We start from the raw sequence: 23,252 nt of genomic DNA on the forward strand, positions 1-23,252 counted from the left end.
CCGAGCCGTGAACGGAGTCTCCGGGCGATGAATCTCCCTAGGCGGAGTAGGAAACGGCGGCGCTCGACGTTAGGCTCCGATTCCTCGGGATGCAGCAGCGGTGATGGCAGTGACAGCCCGCAGCTCTCCCGGTCGGTGTTGAGCCCGCCTGCGGGTCTGGGACGCAGCTTGAAAGATCGCCGCCGCTCTCCAGGTGCCTTTGCCGGTACATCAGTCCTGGGGGTTCAGGGGGGTCTGGTGGACAGTTTATTTTATTATCTTTTTTTCTGATTTTGGGCCACATCCGTGATGCTCAGTGTGTGCTCAGAGCCCCTGGCTCTGCGCTCACAAATCGCTCCTGGCTTGGGGGATCATATGGGATGCCTGGGATCGAACCCAGGTTCTGTCCTGGGTCAGCTGCCTGCAAGGCAAACACCCTACCGCTGCACCACCGCTTGCTTGGCCTATTCAATTTCGCTTCTATTTCTCTGTTCAACTTGCAGCTTTGTGCTGCAGATCACTTCTGTGTTTGATGCTCTGCGATATGAGCTAAGTATCTAAGTACTACTTAAGTACCTAAGTAGTTTATGGGTCTTTGAACTTTGCAGCAAAAACTTAACTAGTTGGTCAAATCTCATCACCTGTAGGGACTATGCTCTTAATGCCCAGTATTCCCTACAGATCCTTGTATTGAATGTGCTTTAAATATTCCTTTGAGAACACCCAGGAATTCCAAAAGGCAATGGAGAGCTAAAAGCCCTGTGCAAGAATTAAATTCAATGATTGATGACTCTCCCCCTCCCCCCCCTTTTTTCTTTTTGGTAGGAGAATGCAAGTCAACAGTTCCTGATGACCAAACAGATAAACTGCTTTTGGCAAATTGGGGACTTCCTACAGCTGTTCTAGAGAAATATCACAGTTTTGGCGTAAAGAGGATGTTTGAATGGCAAGCAGAGTGCCTTTTGCTTGGACAAGTCCTAGAAGGAAAGAATTTAGTTTATTCAGGTATTGTGGAAATGAATTTCTCTGCTATTCTAAAAAAGCTATTAATTAAAAGGATACTTTTGGGGGGTTCTGATTTTTTTTTTAAAAGAACTGATAAGCACTGAAGATAGTGTTCATCCCAGCAATGTGGGTCTGTAGGCTACCAGGACCTCTTCAGGTAGTGCTTCAGGAATCATGCAGAACCGGATTTGCATGCAAAGAATGTGATCCAATCTCCAAAAATTGAGCTATTCCATTATTTAGATATAAACTTTTGTTTTATTTATAATTCTGGTCCCCAGTTCATCTATTATTCTCCTAAGTCTATCACCTCAATTGTTTTGTTGTTGTTTTTGAACTACACCTAGTAATACTTGGGTTATTCAGAAAATACTCCTAGCAGTGCTAGGGGGAACCATCTGCGATGCAGAAGATAGTACCCAGGTGAGCCCTTGCAAAGCAAGGATCCTATCTGCTGTACTATCACTCTCTCCCCCTATCCCCTCAAATTTTTTCACAGCTACAAAGTGTTCATGCCTGACTGGATTTCAGGTATACGACTTTCCAACAACATCTCTTTTCCACTGCACATTTTCAGACACCAGTGTCGCCTGTTATCTGTCTCCTTATCCCTTCCTCAACACTTTACCTCAGATTTTTAATTCTGACTATTGCTCTCTGGTCTTAGATCCATTACTTAATTTACTATAATCTTTTCCTCAAATTATGTAATCACTTTATAAATTCTTTATTTTTTCTTTTTGTTTTGCTCCTTAATTGATATTTACAGCGCTGTGAGTAGAACCTTGTCATGCTTTTCTATTAAATTTATGAGTCACTCTGCATTTTTTTTTTGTGGATAAATTCTAAATTCCCTACCTGGTAGGATTTTAAAACTTTCATGTAATAGTTTGATATTTCTTAGTAAAGAACATACTGTCTTTTGAACATATCAGGCTTTCTTACAGGCATTTGCATGAGTTTTCCTGTTTGGCATTCCTATCCTCTTATTTTTTCATAAGTTCTGTTTGTTTTTCCATAAATTTTGTTATGATAACTCTTCTCTAAATTCCATTTCAATTTCTTTTAAGGTATATTAGCATTGTTCATCCTCAAAGCAGGCTTTTTTTCTTTTTTTTTTTCCAGCCACTTCTGATCCTGCTCAAGGATTTCTCCTGGCTCTTGGTCAGGGATCTCTCTTGGCAGGGCTCTTTGGTGCTGGGATGTCTATGGTTTGGTGTGGTGAGGGTGTGATGTGGGTCCACTGTACCATGAAGGCATCTACCTGTTGTACTACTTCTCCAGTCCTGAAGAGCAGGCTGTTAGCCATTTAATACATGAAAGAAACCTGGTACTCAATGATACTCATTGTTTATTGCTGATAGAAAGATATATTAAACATTTTTTTTTATTTTTTAGAGATAATATATAAAGCTAAATCAGAGTCAGGAACCAGTTCTCAGACTCTGGTGTCTTTGATCATTTGTTAACATATTATTTTACTATGTTTCATTATATCCCAAATGAGAGAGGTTATTCTGTGACTGTCTCCTGACTGACTTTACTTTGCACTGACAGTTTTATAAATCATGATGCTTTATAAAAAAAAAAAGTCAGAGACATTTTGGATATAATGGTTTCACAAATGATATGTCCTTAATGATAGGCTAAGGCTCCATTGCTTCTAGATATATATAATTAATGTATGCTAAATATTACTTTTTTTGGATAACCTGTGGAATAACATGTTTTAGCTCCTACAAGTGCTGGAAAAACTCTAGTTGCAGAGTTACTTATTTTGAAGCGAGTTTTGGAAATGCGGAAAAAAGCTTTGTTTATTCTGCCTTTTGTGTCTGTGGCAAAAGAGAAGAAATACTATCTCCAGGTAATGTTCTTGTACTGTTAGTAATTGTGATAGTCCTTTAGTGGCAGTTGGGCTTCATACATTTCAAATAATACTATAATGAAGTAAATGGAAATAGTTTATTTTATTGCATCACGATATAGTTTTAAAATGGAACCATTTATGAAGATCTTACTGCATAAAGGAGAAAGAACCACCAGGGGCTGGAGCAATAGCACAGTGGGTAGGGCTTTTGTGTTTTGCGTAGCTAATCTGCATGTGATCCTGGGCATCCCTGAGCCTACCAGGAGTAATTTCTGAGTGCAGAGTCAGGAATAATTTCTCAGTGTCACTGAGTGTGGCCCAAAAACCAAATAAAAAAAGTAATTGGGGAAAAATTGTGTTATAATTCACAAACTTTTCTTAGGAAGCAAATAGTACTTATATTTTTATATAAATACAAAAATTAAAATTAGTCTTGGAATAGTGTGGTACTAAGTGGAAACATTTTTTATTTTATATGATGCTGTTTTTTTTTGTTTGTTTTTTGTTTTGGTTTTTGGGCCACACCCAGTGACGCTCAGGGGTTACTCCTGGCTATGCGCTCAGAGGTAGCTCCTGGCTTGGGGGACCATATGGGACACCGGGGGATCGAACCGTGGTCCATCCAAGGCTAGCGCAGGCAAGGCAGACACCTTACCTCTAGCGCCACCACCCGGCCCATGATGCTGTTTTTAAGGCAGTTGAAAATTAGTATTTCATTAAATAAAATAGGTTGTTTTTTTCTTCATGGGTGTGGCCCAAAAACAAACAAACAAATAAATAAGAGAGGAAGGAGAAAAGAGAGGGATGAGGGGAGGGGATGAAGGATGAAGGGAGAGGAGGCAGAGGAGGGGAGGAGGGAGGGTGGAAAGGGGAAAGAGGGGAGGAAAGAGGAGAGAAAGAATAAAATAGGTTTTGTATTATAATTTCTGTATGAAATAAATGCTATTGGAACAGCAAATCTAATGTAATGATTAACCAAAAATATATAGTTTGTGTTTTCAGGTTTGCCACTATATATTTAGACTGGGCATTTAATCTTTTGGGCCTTTTTGCTAAATTGAGGATGTTTGATTAATAATTCTAAAATGGGGCCCTAGCAATAGCACAGTGGCAGGGTATTTGCCTTACTAGTTGCTGACCCGGGACAGACCTGGATTCAATCCCTGGCATCTGAGTGCAGAGCCAGGAGTAATCCCCGAGCTTAATTGAGTGTGGTCTAAAGACAACATAAAGAAAAAAAAAATCAAACAAAAATAACTAGTGTTCCATGATTCTACAAATATTTTCAAATTATTTCAGAGACAATGGCCATTGAGGCTTGGCCTCTAAGATTCACTTACTAAATTAAAATGATCCTTTTTTGACAAAATATGTTAGTTACATGTCCCAACATTAACTTTTAAAGGTTTCTTACATTTTGAAACACTAGACTTTAGTAGGATAATGAGTATTTTATTCATGAAATATACGTTTGTTTCTTAAAGTTTATAATTTTTTATAGAAAGAATTTGTTTCTTGTGCTTTACATTAAACATATTAGGATTTTTGGTAGTTTTCTCCAATTTTAATTTTTACAAATTACTTATTTTGGGAGGCCACACCGGCAGTTCTCAGGGATTACTCTTGGCTTTGCACTCAGAATTTACTCTTGGCAGGCTCGGCGGGGACTGTATGGGATGCTGGGTTTCTAACCCAGGTTGGCTCTGTGCAAGGCAAACAAACTACTGTGCTATCACTCTGGCCCCTATAAATCACTCTTAAAGTTGTCTTGTAAAATGCTACAGTTTTTTTTTTTTTTTTGGGGGGGGGGCATACTCATCTATGCTCAGGGTTATTCCCAGCTCTGCACTCAGGAATTACTCCTGGCTGTTGCTGGGGATCAAATGGGATACTGATGATCAAATCTGGGTTGATTGCATACAAGGAAAAGACGCTAAATACTGTATTATATAGCTCTGGCCCCTTTAAAATACTATTAATTGAATAAAGCTTAGCTTTATTGGACTCTAACAGAAAATTTCTGTATTGAGTTCCATCATTTCTTATCTACATATTTTTAGTGTATGATTCTAAAAAAACTCAGCTTGACCTATTGTCATTGTCCTGAACAGAAATAAGTAATAGTAATCTGAGAAAACTGTCTTTAGATAGTTATATCTGTTTTCTAGGATATTCAGATAGACTTAATCTACAACATATGAATTTCAAATAATTTCACCTATATATTTATTAATTCTATTTAGAATCTGTTTCAGGAAGTAGGAATAAAAGTAGATGGTTATATGGGCAGTTCCTCTCCAGCAAGACATTTCTCTTCCTTGGATATTGCTGTCTGCACAATTGAGAGAGCCAATGGTCTGATCAATCGCCTCATAGAGGAAAATAAGCTGGATTTGCTAGGTAAGAGAATTGAAAATTAAACAAGTACTTTTTGCTGTTATTTCTGAATGGAATGGAGTTAGAGCTACTTGATTTCTTTATGTCCTTTGTTATTTTTTATTTTCATTTGCTTTTGGACTTGAGAATCAATATATGTACTCAGGATCTCTGTGTGGACTGAAAAAATTATTGTTCTCTTTTGTTGTTTTGGGGCCACTTCTGGAGATGCTCAGGGATTATTCCTTATTCTGCACTCAGGAATTATTCCTGGCAGTGTGTAGGGGACCATATTGGATGCCATGGACTGAACCCTGAGTCAACTGCATAGTAGACAAGTGACCTGCCCACTGAATTATCTCTTTGGCTCCTGAAACACTTTTTTATGTGTGTGAGAAATAGAATATAGCAGGTGAGGTATAACCTTACACATGGCTTTGCACATGTCTGACCCTGTTGATCCCTGGCACCTTATAAGGAGTGATCCCTGAACACAGAGCCGGGATAAGCCCTATCACTGCTGGTTTGGCCCCAAAACAAACAAAAATCTGTATCCTGCTGATGTTATTGATTCTATTTCTATGTACTTTTGCATTTTAAAAACATAAGATATCTTTGAACCCTAAAGCCATCTCTCACTGTTTTTTAATGTCTAAATTTTATCCAGAATAAAAGGAAGCCTATTGGAGCTAGATAAACTTTCTCTATAATTAGCGTCTATATGTATATGTATTTTCTTATGCTATGCTATTTCTATTAGAACTGGATCAGGGAAATGATATGGAGCTATACTGTATATGAATTTGAAACTGTAGAACTCTTGAAAATTTTTATCTTCTTTAAAACAAAAATTTGGGAAAGTCTTTTATGTAGCAGTAATATCAGAGAAACCAGACAGCAGAACTAAAATAGTAAAGGTTTAGCAAGGTAGGGTGAATAGTGAAGTAAAAGCCTAATGAGATTTAGACAGTCCTGTATAAATAAACTTGAAGAAACAAATCACATTTATCAATTTTTATTAGAATTGTCTTATACATGTAATCATATCAGGTAGGCTTTTCATATTTTGAGAATTGCAATATTATACTTAGCACACTGATAAAGTAGGTAGAATAATTCTTTTGGGTGGGAGGTAATGAATAAGTGAATGATGAAATAATATATAGCATGGCAGTAGATTACTACTGAGGAAAATGACCACGTTATGTCACTAGGAAATAGTCTGTAAGAATTGATTTGATAGAGAGACTTGTGGAAGGAATACTAGTGGAAACTGATTTTATGAAAATGTTTAAGATAATAATTTTGGATAATAATTTTTAATGATTTTTTTGTTTTGTTTTTTGGTCACGCCCAGTAATGCTCAGGGCTTACTCCTGGCTTAGTACTTAACACCACTGCTTGAGGTCTCAGGGGACCATATGAATTATCAGAGATTGAATCCAGTTTGGCTAAACACAAGTTAAGCACCTTACCTGTTGTTCTATTTCACTGGCCTCAGTTTTTATTAATTGTTGAGACTTCCTCCAAATGCATAAACTGGTTTGATATTTTTAAAAAATAGTTTAAGTATCAAATTTATGTTCTAAACTCATTTACTGTAATCTTGTAGTAATGTTTTTTAAAAATTATTCCTCCCTGGGCTGGAGCAGTACTATTGGCCTGGTGCTTGCCTGGCATGTGGCTGGTCTGGGTTCAGTTACTGGAATAAAATATAGTCTCCTAAGCCTTTCCAGGAGTGATATCTGAGCACAGAGCTAGGAGTCAGCCCAGAGCATTGCCAGGTGAGGTCCCTAAACAAACAAAATATTAAAAATTATTTATTTTTTGTGAACAGAGCCAGGAGTAAGCCCTGGCTTTGTAGCTAGGATTTAAAACCAAAAACATAAAAGCAAACAATATACAACAATGACAACAAAAATGACTTCTTCATTTGATATTGCTTTTCTAAGACACTTTCAACATAACTGTGGTTTCCCTGACTATTTTTCCTGTAGCAAAGTACATATACTGAACTACCTTAGAGATATTCAATATCTCATTGAGCATATTTCTACAAGACTACTGGTTATGTAGTGTCTGAATAATGTGAAGCAGTTTTCTCCGAGTAAGCGATTTGTTGATATTTAGTTTCAGGATACATTATATAGGCCTACTCATGATTCCAGAAATATCTTTGGAGAAAATGTGTCCATTATGTAGAACCTAATTTTGGTTATATGGTTAAACCTGTAATGCATTATAATGAAACCACTTACTGTGCGAGATATAAGATACTGAGACTTGGGTAACTGAGGAATAGTTCAATGCCTTAGAACAGTCAACCTTAGAAATGTAAGTTTGCAAGGTCAATCCCTAGAGCTGAAAAAGCACAAACCAAAGTCTTAGTAGCTCTCTACTGTCTGTGATCCCAGTGGTGTAAATGATTTGGAACTGTACCACAATCAAATATATGTGAGCTCCACAGCTGAGAGTTTGACCCCCCCCTTAAAATTTGTGCAATCATTAACATAAAGAAGTGTGACCCTTGTGAGTACCTCATCAACACCTTACATACTACAACCAGAATGTGTGAACACCACACATTTTGTGTGCAGCCCACAGTCAACATGTACGCAATAAATTCCACTATTGAAGGAGCCCTATTTGAGAGCTTTACAGACAGGCATATAAATATTATACCTGATATACTTACCCTTGGTGAACATCATGACATAGATGTGTAAGTGTTATAACCAGGCATATATACCACAAAAGAAATGATAAAGGGATGAAGTGAAGAGGGGTGATGGTAGACAGGAAGATATTGTGTCACAATTCTTGGGCTCATCATATTTTCTAAAATGAAGTATCTGAAAAATTCTTTCAGGAATAGTGGTTGTGGATGAATTACATATGTTGGGAGACTCTCACCGAGGGTATTTGTTGGAGCTTTTGCTGACCAAGATTTGCTATATTACTCAGAAATCAGTGTCTTGGTAAGTACCTGAAATAATCAGTTTCCTGAGGCTGCAAACAGGTGGTGAAGTGTTTGAAAAGTGCATAGCAAACTCATATGGAATGATTTTTATTCTTACTGAAGGGATGAGTAGTGGAGATGGCTCCAAGGGCTGGAGTCCTGGGTTTGATCCCTATACCCTATGCTCTACTGTGCATTACTGAGCTGAGACTATTTCCCTCATTCCTACACTGCTGAATGTGGCCACAAGCCAAAATACCAAAAAGTACTCAAGATTTGGAGCCTGAACGATAGTACAGTGGGTATGGCCTTTGCCTTGCAATGCACACAAAGAGGGTTTGATTCCACCATGTCATATGGCTCCCTGAGCCTGCCAGGAGTAATTTCTGAGCGTAGAACCAAGATTAACTCCTGACTGCCACTGGATATGGCCCAAGAAATTAAAAAAAAAAATTTTTTTTTAACTGAAGAAAAGGGGCTGGAGCTATATAGCACAAGCCTTAAGGCACCAGCCTAGGACGGACTGGGGTTCGATCCCCCAGTGTCCCAAATGGTACCCCAAGCCAGGAATGATTTCTTTTTTCCTTTTTTTTTTTGGGGGGGGGGGGTCCACACCTGGCAGCGCTCAGGGGTTACTCCTGGCTCTGTGCTCAAAAGTCGCTCCTGGCAGGCATGGGGAACCATATGGGAAGCTGGGATTTGAACTACCATTTGTTCAAATTTGCTGCATGCAAAGCAAATTCCCTACCGCTGTGCTAACTCTCTGGTCCCCAGGAGGGATTTCTGAGTGCATAGCCAGGAGTAGCCCCTGAGCGTCACCAAATGTGGCTCCAAAACCAAACCAAACAAACAAAGAAAACGGAGAGGGACCAGAGAGGTGGCACTAGAGGTAAGGCATCTGCCTTGCAAGCTCTAGCCTAGGACAGACTGCAGTTCTATCCCATCCCATATGGTCCCGCCAACCCAGGGGCGATTTCTGAGCACATAGCGAGGAGTTAACCCCTGAGCATCAAATGGGTGTGGCCCCCAAAAAACAAACAAAAAACTGAGAAAGACTTTATGTTTTATATTATTATATAAACATTTAAAAATTTGACTGCTCACCACATTTATCATAGAATTTTTTTAAGGTACACATTATTGATTCATTGGTTGATGGCTTGTTGGACCACACCCAGTGGAATTCTGGGGTTACTCCTTGCTCTGCACTCAGAAATCACCTGTTGCTGTTCAAATAAATTTACTTTTTTAATAACTCTTTGTGAGATATAGTTAAAAATTGCTGATAGATGAGTTACAGCCATACAGTGTTCCAACACACAGCCCTTCATTAGTGTTCATTTCTTGCTACCAATTTCCCCAGTTTCCCTCCTGATCCTCCACATCAACGCCCTAGTCTGCCTCTATAGCAGACACTTTTACTTAACTTTCTTTTTTTTTTTTTAAATCTTTTTCCCTTTAGGTACCATTGTCAAAGTAATCTCTGATGATTTTTTGAATTTCTGTGGTGTTTAATGTGCTGTCACTTCTGATATGGTTCATTACGGTTCTTTTTTTGTGAATCTTGCTCATGGTTTACAGATCATGTGTATTTTTTAAAGAACCAGCTGTTGGTTTCATTTGTCTTTGAATTTTTTTATTTTTGGATTCCAGTTTATTAATATTTCCTCTAAGTTACCAGAAATTGCTCCTGCTTGGGGGACTATATGGAACGCAGGGGATCAAACAGAGGTCTGTCCTGGGTCAGAGGCATTCAAGGCAAACGCCACCGCTCTGGCCCCTACTCTCTGTCTCTTAATTGTTGCATTTAGCCCATTGATGTTGAGAGATATTATCATAGAATTTTGTGACCTCTTTCCATAGAAGTTTTATATGGTTTGTTTTATTTTTCTTTCTTGTGAAATTGGTTTTTAGTCTGAATTTCCTGAGGTATTTGTCCATGAAGTTGTTTATTGTTTCTTCAAAGGCGAGCTAGAGTCTGGTTTGGTAAAGTGTTCTTGGTGAGGTGGTGAGGCATTCATATTCTTGATTTATTTTTTCTTTTACTAAATTCCTTGGTTGTCTATGAGCTAGAGAGTCTCATTTGAATGGTCAGTTGTAAATTTCTTTATTTTTTTAAGATTTTATTTTAGGCCACACCCAGCAATGTTCAAAGGATATTTCTGGCTTACACTCAGGAATTAATCCTGTCTGTGCTTTGGGGTTCATATAGGATGCTGGGGAATGAATCTATGTTGGCCTTGGGCAAGGCTATTGCCCTACCCTCTGTAAATCTTAGGGATGCTCCCTTTGTATGTAATTTTCTTTGTTGATCTTACTGTTTTCAGTATTGAATCTCTACTATGGCTTTTGTCATTCTGACTGGGATATAGTTTGTAATCTTTTTCTTTATGCTCTCTTAGAAGATACCCTTTGGACTTCCTGGATTTGATGCCTGTACTCTCGTTCTTGGAAGTTTTCAGGACTCTGGGAACTTAGTTGGTGTTAGTCTCTTCTTTCCCCATCAAAAGTATTTCCTTTTAATTTGTTCTTCCTCTACAATTATCTGTAGCCTCTTATGCTAAATGAATTCAGTATTTCACTTGAATTTATCACTATTCTGTGATCAGGGTTTTATTGTTTTTTGTACCTACAGTTACTTTTGTGGTTTTTTGAGGAAATGTTTATTGGAATAAGGGCTGTTAACCTGATGTGGTTGGGGTAGCCAGGCTACCCTGGTGAATATATAAGAGGCCAAAACGTGGACCATATGGGGTATGGAGGGCAGGATTTTCTGGCAGCTGTGTTTGTATCTCAGGAAAGCATGCCTTCACTGTTCTGACCTATGGAAGGGGCCAGGTATCCATTTCTTAGGATCTTGCTATTCGCTTGAGGCATTCAGGGTCTTGCTATTTCCCACTGTGTCACTAGCATAGGTTTTGGGTCCTGTAGTGTCCCACCAGTTTATTATGGGAAGTTTGGCCCCCTGGGGTCATGTCTTTTCTACAAAATAAATATTTTTAATTTGATGGCTTTGTATACTATACATTTATTATTGATTTATATCTAACCTATATCTTGTTTCTATCTCTACCCAATGTGTTTAAACACATTAACTGTTCTATCATTCTGTGTGTGTGTGTGTGTGTGTGTGTGTGTGTGTGTGTATTTGATTGTGCCATACTTGGCGGTACTAGGGGCTTATTCCTGTCTGATGGTCTCTGGGAACCATTTAGGATGATGTGAATTGAATACTGCATCCAAGGAAAATGCCCCTTTTTTATTGTAAGAATTTATTCAAGAGACAAAATTGATTAACATATTGAGGTAAACTGATATAACATAATATAGTAACATAACATAACATATAATTAATATAATATAATAATACATGTAAGTCAAAGAACATTTCTGACTAAAACACAATTTTTTTTTATCATAATAGCTTACATATCTTTCACAGTAGTATTTTAGGTACATATTAACATTGAATCAGGGGGAGTATACTCATCACCAAATATGTCCTCTCCCCATCCCAGTTCCCTTTCTGTAACCCATATACCCCACCATCACCCCCCAGGCTGCTAGAGAAGGTGGTCCCCTCTTTATCTAGCTTACTATTAGTGATCATATATCTTTTTGGTCCTGGTACCCTCCCTTGTTTCCCCCTCTATTTAAGAGGCGGAGCTAGATAAATCGAGTTATGTGGTTTTGTTTGAAGGAAAGAAAAGCAATAGATTGGGGTACAAAATAAGAAGAAATAAAAAGTCAAATACGCTGAAAATGGGCGGAGTCATTCTAGAGAGGCTATCAACCTCAGTTTGAGAGAGGATGTGAAAAAGGTAATTGAAACACCACAACAATACAGAATGAAATATCAAATTAAATATCCAGTGAGCACTACAGCAATAAAGACAAGCACCACACAATAGTCTCAGTTCTGAAATCAAATCATGCTGGAGTGCAAAAAGAAAGAGAAAGATAAGATATAATAAAATAAAATAATATTGGAGACAAAAATGCCCTTTCTACTGTAATATTCTGGCCTTCATCATATTCATCTTTTATTACAAGTCATTTTTTTCTTTTTGAATTTTGGGCCACACTCAGTGATGCTCAGGGCTATAGTCTCAGAAATCCTTGCTCAGGGGACCATCTGAGATGACTGGGATCAAACCCAGGTCCCTTCTGGGTCAGCTGCATGCAAGGCAAATGCTCTACTGCTGCGCTATTACTCTGGCCCCTACAAGTAACTTTTTATTTTGTTAAAGAACCATGATTTACAAAGTTATTGATAGTTGAATTATAGTCATAAAATATTTCAACACCAATTACATCACTGTTGTCAGCTCCTTTCACTTGTGTTCATTTACTCTATCATCCCTTCCATCAATCTGTATCTTTTTATTTATGTATGGAATATTTATATAGATAATTTGCCATATGATGAAAAATAAGCAACAAATTTGAAAGGAGTTTGGCATTTGAAATATATTCTCTGAAAGCTTAACTAAAGCTAGAAATAAAGTGTAAGTAAATCATAATAGAATATTCTCATTCTTGAAATGTGTCAAACATATTTTGACCTATTTGGAGTCATAAAATAATCATAACAGAAAATATAGCTTGTATTGAATTGTATTAAATTAACCTAACAAAATTTATAAAATTCTGATAAAGTTTTTCCTAAAGGGAAATTGAGGAAAGCTTAGAACTATAAAATACAGAATGATGCTGGGGATATTTATTTTGATGTAGTCTTTTTGGATAGTAATTTGGTAACATCTGATACAGTTGAACTTGATTTGTGATTCAGCAATTGTACTTTTGAGTATCTCTCTTAAAAAACTGTGTGCTGGGCTCGGAGAGATAGCACAGCGGTGTTTGCCTTGCAAGCAGCCGATCCAGGACCTAAGGTGGTTGGTTCGAATCCCGGTGTCCCATATGGTCCCCCATGCCAGCCAGGAGCTATTTCTGAGCAGACAGCCAGGAGTAACTCCTGAGCACCACTGGGTGTGGCCCAACCCCCCCAAACAACAACAACAACAAAAACAAACAAACAAACAAAAACCTGTATGCTATGGACTGTGGCCAAGCATATTTTAGTACCACTTTTGTAATTAATATCATTTTTCTTGTAACAGTTATATTTGTTTACTTTTACAGCCAAGCAGAATTAGCCAATCCTGTGTCTAATATTGTACAAATTATTGGGATGAGTGCAACTCTTCCTAATTTGGAACTTGTAGCTTCCTGGTTGAATGCTGAACTCTACCACACTGACTTTCGTCCTGTACCATTGTTGGAGTCAATAAAAATTGGAAATTCTATATATGATTCCTCTATGGAGCTTGTAAGGGAATTTCAACCCATATTACAAGTGAAGGTTAGTGAATATGTGATTGCATGTTTTAGTAAGTTGTTAGAGGCTTCTGTGTGAATTATGAATTGCTACATAATGAACATCATTTTGTGCTATTACATGTCTTAAGGAAAATTATTTCCATAGACAATGAATAGGGTTCTTAATTGGGTTCTTATGGCCTAGTTCACACTAAAGTGAAATGTATGGACACAGCCATCTGTGTCCGTCCAAATTTTGCAGCTCCTGCCATGATCCTTAACCCTTTCCAGAATAACGGGGTCATTGGGCGTCCTTTCTATGTAACAGTTTCTGCTGAAACCCCTAGAACTCCTCTATATGTTGTAGCTCCTGCTGCAAAACTCATATATCCTGGCATGACCCTAGCAAGGAGTAGGGCATTGCTGCACTACCTTCTGCCCAGGGGTTATTTTGTATTTATTTTTTTTCCCTAAACTAAACCTGGAGCTGTTTCCCTTAGGCCTTCACCTACTTTGACGAGGTTTTAGAATGTCTAGGAGACCTTGGTAGCTCTGTTGGTGACATGTTCTACTTTGTTCAATCCCAAATGAGCTTCCAAATGTTAGGGCCTGGAGTCAAAGGATGAGACCACACAATTGAAGTAAAGCAAAGCAAAGCTTTATTCTGTCCACCAAGCTACAAACTGGCTAGCCAGTGACATCTCCCAAAGTTACCTCCCACCCCCCCACTGGGGGTTACTGGGGATTGATTTTGAGGCCAGATCCAGCATGCTTGGGTCACTCCTTGCTCTGCACTCAGAAACCTCAGCAGGCTGGGGGACCATATAGGATGCCAGGAATTCAACCAGGTCTCTCCTGAGTCAGCCACATTCAAGGCAAATGCCCTACCTCTCTGCTATCTCTCTGACCCTAGAAGCAGGACCTTTACATTGATTGGCTGTTGTTTACAGTGTTTATGTCCTTTTATAGCTAGAAGTCTAGGGAGGTATGTTGTGGTTTATAGGGGCCTTGGGGTCTGTGTCATTGTTGGGATAGAAATCTAGCATTTAAATGGAAACTTAGCCTTGTTAGGCTTAAATAGAAACTTTACATTGGTTTGACAAAATGGAGTCCCTTCTGCTCTAGACTTTACAGTTTCAAACCCAGATATCATGCATAATATTTTTATTTTTTTCTTTATTTTTTCAGGGAGATGAGGATCATGTTGTTAGCTTATGTTATGAGACAATTCGTGATAACCATTCAGTATTAATTTTCTGCCCCTCAAAGAAATGGTGTGAGAAACTTGCAGATACCATTGCTTATGAGTTTTACAATCTGCGCCATCAAGCAAAGGGTAAGTTATGGATGGAGATGAAAGCCTATCTACTTTATTACACAAATGGCAAGCTTCCAACTGTAACCAATTCTCTTGGTCTTTGGAAAATTGTTATTCCACTACACATGAGACAGATTGTTCTGTGTCTTTCCTCTCCCTCTTACTAACGTCCCTTTGATTATACTCTCTATCTATTCATGTAGCAGCAAATTGAATTACTTCACCCTTTCTTATTACCAAGTATTTCATTTTGTATGTATATATAATCTTATTTTTTTAGTCATCTATTTTTGGGCACTTGGGTTGTTTACGGATTTTGGCAATTGTGAGTAGTGCTTCAGTGAACACTTTTCTGTTCTGCATTGTTTTTTTCTTCATTGTGCTAGTTATTTTTTATTTAATTATTTATTTATTAATTTTTTGGTATTTGGTCCACACCCTGTGATGCTCAGTATTACTCCTGGCTACGCACTCAGAAATCGCTCCTGGGTTGGGGGACCATATAGGATGCCGGGGGATCGAACCACAGCTCTTGCCACAGCTCCGGCCCTCATTGCACTATTTTTACTCTTGGGGTATCTTCTAAGAAGTGAAACTGATGGATTAATTTTTTGAGGAATGTGTATATTATCTTCCAAATAAGCTGAACTAGTTGATATCCTTACCAGCAAGAAGAACAATCCTTCTAAGGATTCATAGATTTTTTCCTCACATCTATGCAACACTGTTTTTTGTTTTTTTTTTTTGGTTTTTGGGCCACACCAGACAGTGCTCAGCAGTTACTCCTAGGTCTGTGCTCAGAAATTCCTACAGGCAGGCTCGGGACTATATGGGATGCTGGGGATGGAACCCGCTTTGGCCGAATGCAAGGCAAGTGCTCAACCCACTGTGCTATAGCCCTACTATTGTTCTTTTTGATGCATCTGTGGTTTGCAGTGTTATTTCATGTTGTTTTTATTTACATTTTCCTGATAATTAGTGATGCAGAACACTATTTGTGGGGGTGGCGGTGGGGCCAAACCCAGCAGAACTCAGGATTACTCCTAGCTCTGAGCTGAGAAATCACATCTGGCAGGCTTGGAGGGGCCATATTCGATGCCAGGGATCTAACCCAGGTTAGTCCCAGGTCGGTGGTGCTCAAGGCAGATGCTCTTGGCATCTGCTAATATGAATGGAGATGAAATGTTTTTGCATTTGCCAATTTGCATTTGTATTACATCGTATTGTCCATTGGTGAGAACCAGACATTTTTTTAAACATGAACAGGTAATTGTCATACAGTAGTTTCAGAACTATTGCTCTAGTAGTATTTAGCTTTGTTACTAGTGTTGACAATATTTTTTCTAACAGGTTCATCTGAACTTCTGCCAGTGTTTGTGGAACACAAGGGTATCCTAGAAGTGATCAATCAATTAAAACGTTTGCCTTCAGGACTGGATTCTGTCTTGCAAAAAACCATACCATGGGGAGTTGCATTTCATCATGCAGGTATCTGTATTTACAACTTGTTGCAAAGTCTCCTTCCCCAAAGTCATAGTTTCTTTATTTTTATATTGGGTGTCTTTAACTTGTTGCACACACTATCATTTTAATAGAGCTTATGGTATAACTCAGTAGTTGAGACTTGTATGCATGAGACCTGAGTTTGGTTCCCTACTTTACAAAAACACTTTTAGAAAAAGGAACAGAAATTGCATGATTAGGTTAAACAAAAATAAAATGATCATGTTTATATTTAACTTCTCGTTGTAGTATAAAAGTAAGGAACAGAGCCTTTCATTACCATTGGACAAATGAATTCTACAATTGTTATGTTTTTAAAATTTTACAATTTAAAATTAAAAAATTTTTAATTTATTGTTTTACCTTCGGTTTATGATACCATAAAATATTGGAGTACAACCTTACATTTCTGTATATGCATAAATTCACATAACATCGAAGATCTATTGCTACCATACTTTCACAATGACCCACTCTTTCAATTTCCCTAATTTTTCAGAGTTTAAAAAATTTTTGTTATATTTTGCCAGATAGTTATTTGAATTATTTATATTCCACATGTAGTCAAATAATTTTATACTTATATCTCACTTCAAGATATTATATTTTTTACTTAGCATAATCTCAAATACCATCTATGTTTTCTTGAAATGTATGCCAATCTTTTTAAGAAACGGAATGGTATTTTATTGTGAGTATATAGCACAATTTTTTGGCTGTTTATCAACAGTGGACATTAGGTTGATTCTGTGTATGAACATATATGTGCCAACATTCTTTTGAATTAATTATTTTATACCCTTCAGACTATTGCCTAGGAATTATGTTTTTAATTTAGTATAATATTTCCATTTTTTTTCCTGTTGACACTCAGGAGTTACTCCTGGCTATGTGCTCAGAAATCGCTTCTGGCTTGGGGGACCATATGGGACAACGGGAGATTGAACCATGGTCCGTCCTAGGCTTGCACGCGCAAGGCAGACGCCTTATGCCCTGAGCCATTGCTCTGGCTCCAATATTTCCATTTTGAGGGGATTTTATTTCTTTATTTTTCAAAATTATTTTGGGAGATGGTGCTTGAAATACTCCTGGCTCTGTTCAGCAGTCAATTTTGGCAGTATTTAGGAGGTCATGATGTCATATGGGTAATTTTATAAATTTTGTTTAAAAATTTCAGTCCAGAGGGGGAAAAAGCACATAAAGTAGTTGCTTTATAGGTAGTCAGCCTGTATTGACACTGAATATTGTGACTTAAGCACTGCTCTCTGTGATCTCTGAACACAGGAATAAACCCTAAATATCACTGCTGTGGCTCTGAAAACACCAAGGTATCAGTGTGTGTGTATATATATATATATAAATATATATATAAAAATATATATGTAAAAATTTCTTGGTCAAAAAGAGGTTGCAAATAAAAAAGATTTAAGAAATTCTAGTCTACAAAAATGAGATAGAGTTATAGTAGAAGGAGCAGATTTTATTGAGAAATAAAATCTTATTTGTTTGCAGGCTAGAGCAGTGGCTCAAGCGGTAGGTCATTTGCCTTGCACGCGCTAACCTAGGATGGGCCGAGGTTCCATCCCCTGGCAGTCCATATGGTCCCCCAAGCCAGGAGCGATTTCTGAGTGCAAAACCAGGAGTAACCCCTGAGTGTCACCAGGTGTGGCCCAAACACCAAAAAGAAAAAAATATCTTATTTATTTGCAGTCAAACAATAACTTGTTAGAAGTATTTAGTGGTTTGTAGCAAATATTCATATGAGCTGATTATGTTGGCTTTTTGTGTATGCATTTTAAGTTTTTGGGCCACAACTATTTTTTAGGGCTTATTCTGAGATCTTTAGCTCAAATGATACTCTTGGCAGTAGTAGGGAGATGGTGTGGTGACAACTCTATGTGGTACTGGGCATCAGACCTTTATCACAAGCAAGGCAAATGCCTTAAGACCGGTCCTTGCATTTTGACCCTTTAGATCAACTTTTAAACAATCAAATATGCAATGTTATTTACTTCTTTTTTTCAGGTCTTACTTTTGAGGAGAGGGATATCATAGAAGGTGCCTTTCGTCAAGGTCACATCCGGGTCTTAGCAGCAACTTCTACTCTTTCATCCGGGGTGAATTTACCAGCACGTCGTGTGATTATCCGAACTCCTGTGTTCAGTGGTCGATCTCTAGATATTCTTTCTTATAAGCAGATGGTTGGCCGTGCTGGTCGGAAAGGAGTGGACACATTAGGTAAGTTTGAACTTAATTTAGTGTTATTTAAAAGGTGTCAATCTATATGAAAATTGACTAAGTCTCATCATGCTTTATTTCTATTGTTCAATGTAGTAATCTCTTTTTGTTTCTTTTTGATTTTTTTTATTTATTTAAGCACCATGATTACAAACATGTTTGTACTTGGGTTTCAGTTATAAAAAGGAATACCCCTTCACCAATATAACATTCCCACCACCAATGCCCCCCATCTCCCTCCTCCTCCACATGTATAGTGGTCTGCATAGAAAAACAGTGAATACCCACTTCACTTTTTCACTAGAGTAGATCTGAGTTGCCAGAGGCATAACCCATTTAACCCCAGGGTGATAAATTGAGAAGTGACTAGACTTTTGTGTCTAGTGGAGGTATATTTTTCAAAGGTAAATGTATGCTGGAAACTAATGGAAGAATTGAATTATTAAATGTGATTTGTGTAGATTCTATTTGTTTTCAGAGATAGGTATTTTCTCTGACATTGGAAAAGGGAAGAGGAACAGCTTCACAAAGAGATGTCTACTTTCTGCTTCTAGGCAAAAAAGGAAGAGGGCAAAGTTATTTCTTTTTGCTTCTTCCTGATTGCCACCAGCTCAAAGTTATCTTTATGACAAACTAATTATAATTATAAAATTATTATTACTATTGTGTTTTGGGCCACACGTGGTGGCACTCAGGGGTTACTCCTGGTTCTGTGCTCAGAAATCACTCCTGGTAGGCTCAGGGATGCTGGGATGCTGGGAATCTATCTGATGGATGCAGGTCCTTTAGGGTCGGACACTTGCAATGCAAATGCCTTACCACTGTACTATCTCTCCGGCATCCCGCAATTAATTATTTTGATGTGACAATCTGTTCCCCCTCAATTAAAAGTTTAGTAAATAAAAGCCTTAATGGTATTTTTTTTTTTTTTTTTGGTGTTTTGGGCCACACCTGTTTGATGCTCAGGGGTTACTCCTGGCTAAGTGCTCAGAAATTGCCCCTGGCTTGGGGGGACCATATGGGACACCAGGGGATCGAACCTCAATCCTTCCTTGGCTAGTGCTTGCAAGGCAGACACCTTCTAGCGCCACCTTGCCACCCCCCTTAACGGTATTCTTAACAACCACTATCATCTATTACCCTTTAAATAATTTAAATTCTTTTGTTTGTTTTGAGGGGGCACACCTGGTGATGCTAAGGGGTTACTCCTGGCTGTGCGCTCAGAAATCATTTTTGGCTTGGGGGACTATATGGGATGCTGGGGATCGAATTGAGGTTCATCCTGCATCAACCAAGTGCAAGGCAAATGCCCTACGCTGTGCTATCATTCCAGCCCCAACAATTTAAATTCTTATCAGCAGGTATTTTTGTTTGCAAATGTGTTAGAATTTTGCAATAGATTGTCTTTTGTTTATAGGTGAAAGTATCTTAGTTTGTAAGAATTCTGAGAAGACAAAGGGTATTGCTCTGGTCCAGGGATCTCTAAAACCTGTTTGCAGCTGTCTCAGAAGACAAGAAGGAGAAGAAGTAACCGCGAGCATGATAAGAGCTATTTTGGAGGTAAGAGAGAATTCACTAAATTATCATTTGCTATTTTGCTTGTATAATAAAATGTTAGATCTTTAGTATGTGTAAAACTTAACTCATGTATCTTTACAAAGCTATGTATAACTTAGTTCTGAATCTCTTTATTTTATTTATTTTTGGGTTTTGGGAATCACAGCTCATGGTACTCAGGTACAATTCCTGGCTCTCTCCTTGGTAGTTCTTCCCAACTGGTGCTGAAAAGGGGTGGGAGTCCATATGCTGGCAGGAATTGAACCTATGAGTCTTTGGTCTCTGAATATCTTCCATTTTATATTGTTATTTTTTGAAGTTTAATGCAGCTAATGTTATATTAATTTATTTCAAAAATAATAGGTTGGAGGACTAAAACGAGAGTAGCTCTAAATAGGACATTTTATTTTTTGGTTTTTGGGCCACTGGCTCTGGGGTTAGAAATCGCTCCTGGCTCGGGGGACCATATGAGATGCCAGAGAATTGAACTGTGGTCCATCCTAGTGGTCAATTGCGTGTAAGGCAAACACCCTACCACTGTGCCACTGCTCTGGCCCCTAAAAAGGATTTTTTAAAAAATATTTATTATATGAGATAAGTCTATCAGGACAATTGATAGAAAATGATATCTAAGACACTACAATTCATTTTATATTTTTCTACACCAATTTTCACCTTAACTAGGTCTGAACTCATCAATATTAACATTCTCTTATGACAAGATATGACAGAGCATAGTGACAGAATTAAAAAAAATATTTTGGAATCACCATGAACTACTGAATTACAAAGTTTTCAATGATTAAATCTCAGTGTACAGTCTTCCAATACCAGTTCACTTCCCTCTACCTTTAGTCCTAGTTTTCTTCCCTTCCTTAATCCTGGCTTACTCCTTACTCCAGGCATTTCCCCCTTAACATCCATCACTTTTGGACTCTGCTATTTATAATATTGTTATTGACAGGGTATCATGCATGTCACTTTACCTCCATGTCAGCACCTAGTCCTGATCCAGAGTGACCACTTCTATCATTGTCATAGTGATTCTTCTCTTACCTATTTTATATCTCCCCATCTAATTCCACACACCCCATTCCAGAGGTAATCCTCCCACTACGAAGCTTCCTTCACAATTCTGCGAAGAGAGAAGAATTGATTTGGTTCGTAGTCGTGGGCTATATACCTTCTTTATGTATGTTATTTGTTTTGACATGTTAGTTGGATAAGGATTCAAATTTATGAGAAAATGTTTTATTTTTTAAGGAAACTTTTCATGCTGTCAATATACCTCTAACAGGTGATGATGAGTTAACAGTAGTACTTACATTAAAAAAATGAACATATGAAAAAAATTATTTACACCATGAGCTAATATTTACAAAAATTCCAATCCTTTCTGTCAGATTATAGTTGGTGGAGTGGCAAGTACGTCACAGGATATGCAGACTTATGCCTCTTGTACATTTTTGGCTGTGAGTTTGAAAGAAGCAACACGGGGAATTCAGGAAAATCAAGATTCTGTCCAAGTTGGTGCAATTGAGGCCTGTGTAATGTGGCTGCTTGAAAATGAATTCATTCAGATCACTGAAGCGAACGATGGAACAGAAGGTAAATTGGTTCTTAGTTATAATTTAATCATTTTCTTTTTTGGATTATATAAGACTGCTTAGTAGGAGAAAATAGATTTTGCTTTTATTTTTCTTTTTGTTTTTTTGGGTCACACCAATCAATTAGTATAAAAAAACGGAATTAGTTTTTTTGGTTAATGTACATAGCAGCATTAAACAATCTGGAGCCAGAGGGATAGCACAGCGATAGGGTGTTTGCCTTGCATGCGGCTGACCCAGGAGGGACCTGGTTTGATTTTGGGTATTCAATATGGTCCTCCAGCCTTCCAGGGGCAATTTCTGTGTGCAGAGCTAGGAGTGAACCTTGAGCACTGCCATTATGTTGCATGTCAGCCCCTGAAGAGGTTGATGGAGGGATGGAGGATGAGGTCTTTCCCCTCCAACTCGGAGCACAGGTCTGCCACCCTGTTCAGCCAGCGGTTCTGAGGTGAAGCGGCGGGTAAACAGCTCGCAGACAGTCAGGCTTGTGGAAATATTAGCTTTATTCGGTGGACAAGACTGAAGTCCAAAGCCTCAGCATCAGTTCCTGCCAAAAAGCCCCAACCAATCAATAAATAAAGTTAAAAAATTAGTATAGAACATGCTTATGATTATTCATATATTGGGCAAGATTCTGCTTGCAAAATTAATAGAGTTTACAGGGTAGATAGAGACGGTAGATAGAGAGTAGAGATAGTATTTTATTTTTAACATTACTTATTTTTCTTATCTTCTCTCCCCAAAAAGTATATCATCCAACACATCTGGGTTCAGCAACACTCTCTTCTTCACTTTCTCCAACTGATACTTTAGATATTTTTGCTGACCTCCAAAGAGCAATGAAGGGCTTTGTTTTAGAGAATGATCTACATATTGTCTATCTGGTAAGCTCAATTTTCTTTACTGTAATATTTTGAAAATAGAAGAAATATTACCATATTATCTTTTATTTTTCTTAAATTCCACAGATGAGTGAGACTATTCTCTCTCTCTCTCTCTCTTTCTCTCTCTCTCTTTCTCTCTTTGTGACTCATTTACTCAGCATAATAGTTTCCATGTCCATCGTGTATAGGAAATTTCATGACTTTTTCTTGATAGCTGCATAGTATTCCATTGTATATCTCTACCACAGTTTCTTTAGCCATCTATCTGTTATCAGGCACCTGAGTTATTTCCATATTCTGGCTATTGTGTTTTTTGTGTTCCTAGGGTATATCCCTGGGAGTGGTATAGTTGGATCATATGGGAGCTCAATTTCCAGTTTTTTGAGGAATCTCCATATTGTTTTCCATAACGGTTGAACTAGATAGACATTCCCACCAGCAGTGAATAAGAATTCCTTTCTCTCCACATCCCCACCATCTCTGATTGTTTCTTGTTCTTTGTGATGTGTGCTAGTCTCTGTGGTGTGAGATCGTATCTCATTGTTTTGATTTTTATCTCCCTGATGATTAGTGATGTGGAGCAATTTTTCATGTGCCTTTGGCCATTTGTATTTCTTATATATATATATATATATAT

The 23,252-nt window shown here is 38.0% G+C and overlaps 1 protein-coding gene across 1 annotated transcript in view; it reads left to right on the plus strand.

Moving 5' to 3' along the window:
* The first annotated feature begins 27 nt into the window (after window positions 1-27).
* The window catches only part of POLQ (DNA polymerase theta), a 67,405-nt gene continuing 44,180 nt past the window's right edge, over window positions 28-23,252 (plus strand). The window contains exons 1-12 of the mRNA XM_049785864.1: window positions 28-205; window positions 805-984; window positions 2,718-2,848; window positions 5,095-5,251; window positions 8,097-8,205; window positions 13,332-13,551; window positions 14,697-14,851; window positions 16,175-16,314; window positions 18,355-18,567; window positions 19,985-20,127; window positions 21,528-21,747; window positions 22,479-22,615. Coding sequence (XP_049641821.1) covers window positions 28-205; window positions 805-984; window positions 2,718-2,848; window positions 5,095-5,251; window positions 8,097-8,205; window positions 13,332-13,551; window positions 14,697-14,851; window positions 16,175-16,314; window positions 18,355-18,567; window positions 19,985-20,127; window positions 21,528-21,747; window positions 22,479-22,615 — 1,983 coding nt within the window. The remainder of the gene's footprint in view (window positions 206-804; window positions 985-2,717; window positions 2,849-5,094; window positions 5,252-8,096; window positions 8,206-13,331; window positions 13,552-14,696; window positions 14,852-16,174; window positions 16,315-18,354; window positions 18,568-19,984; window positions 20,128-21,527; window positions 21,748-22,478; window positions 22,616-23,252) is intronic.

This window comes from Suncus etruscus, chromosome 13, assembly GCF_024139225.1.
Source record: "Suncus etruscus isolate mSunEtr1 chromosome 13, mSunEtr1.pri.cur, whole genome shotgun sequence".
NCBI lineage: Eukaryota > Metazoa > Chordata > Mammalia > Eulipotyphla > Soricidae > Suncus > Suncus etruscus.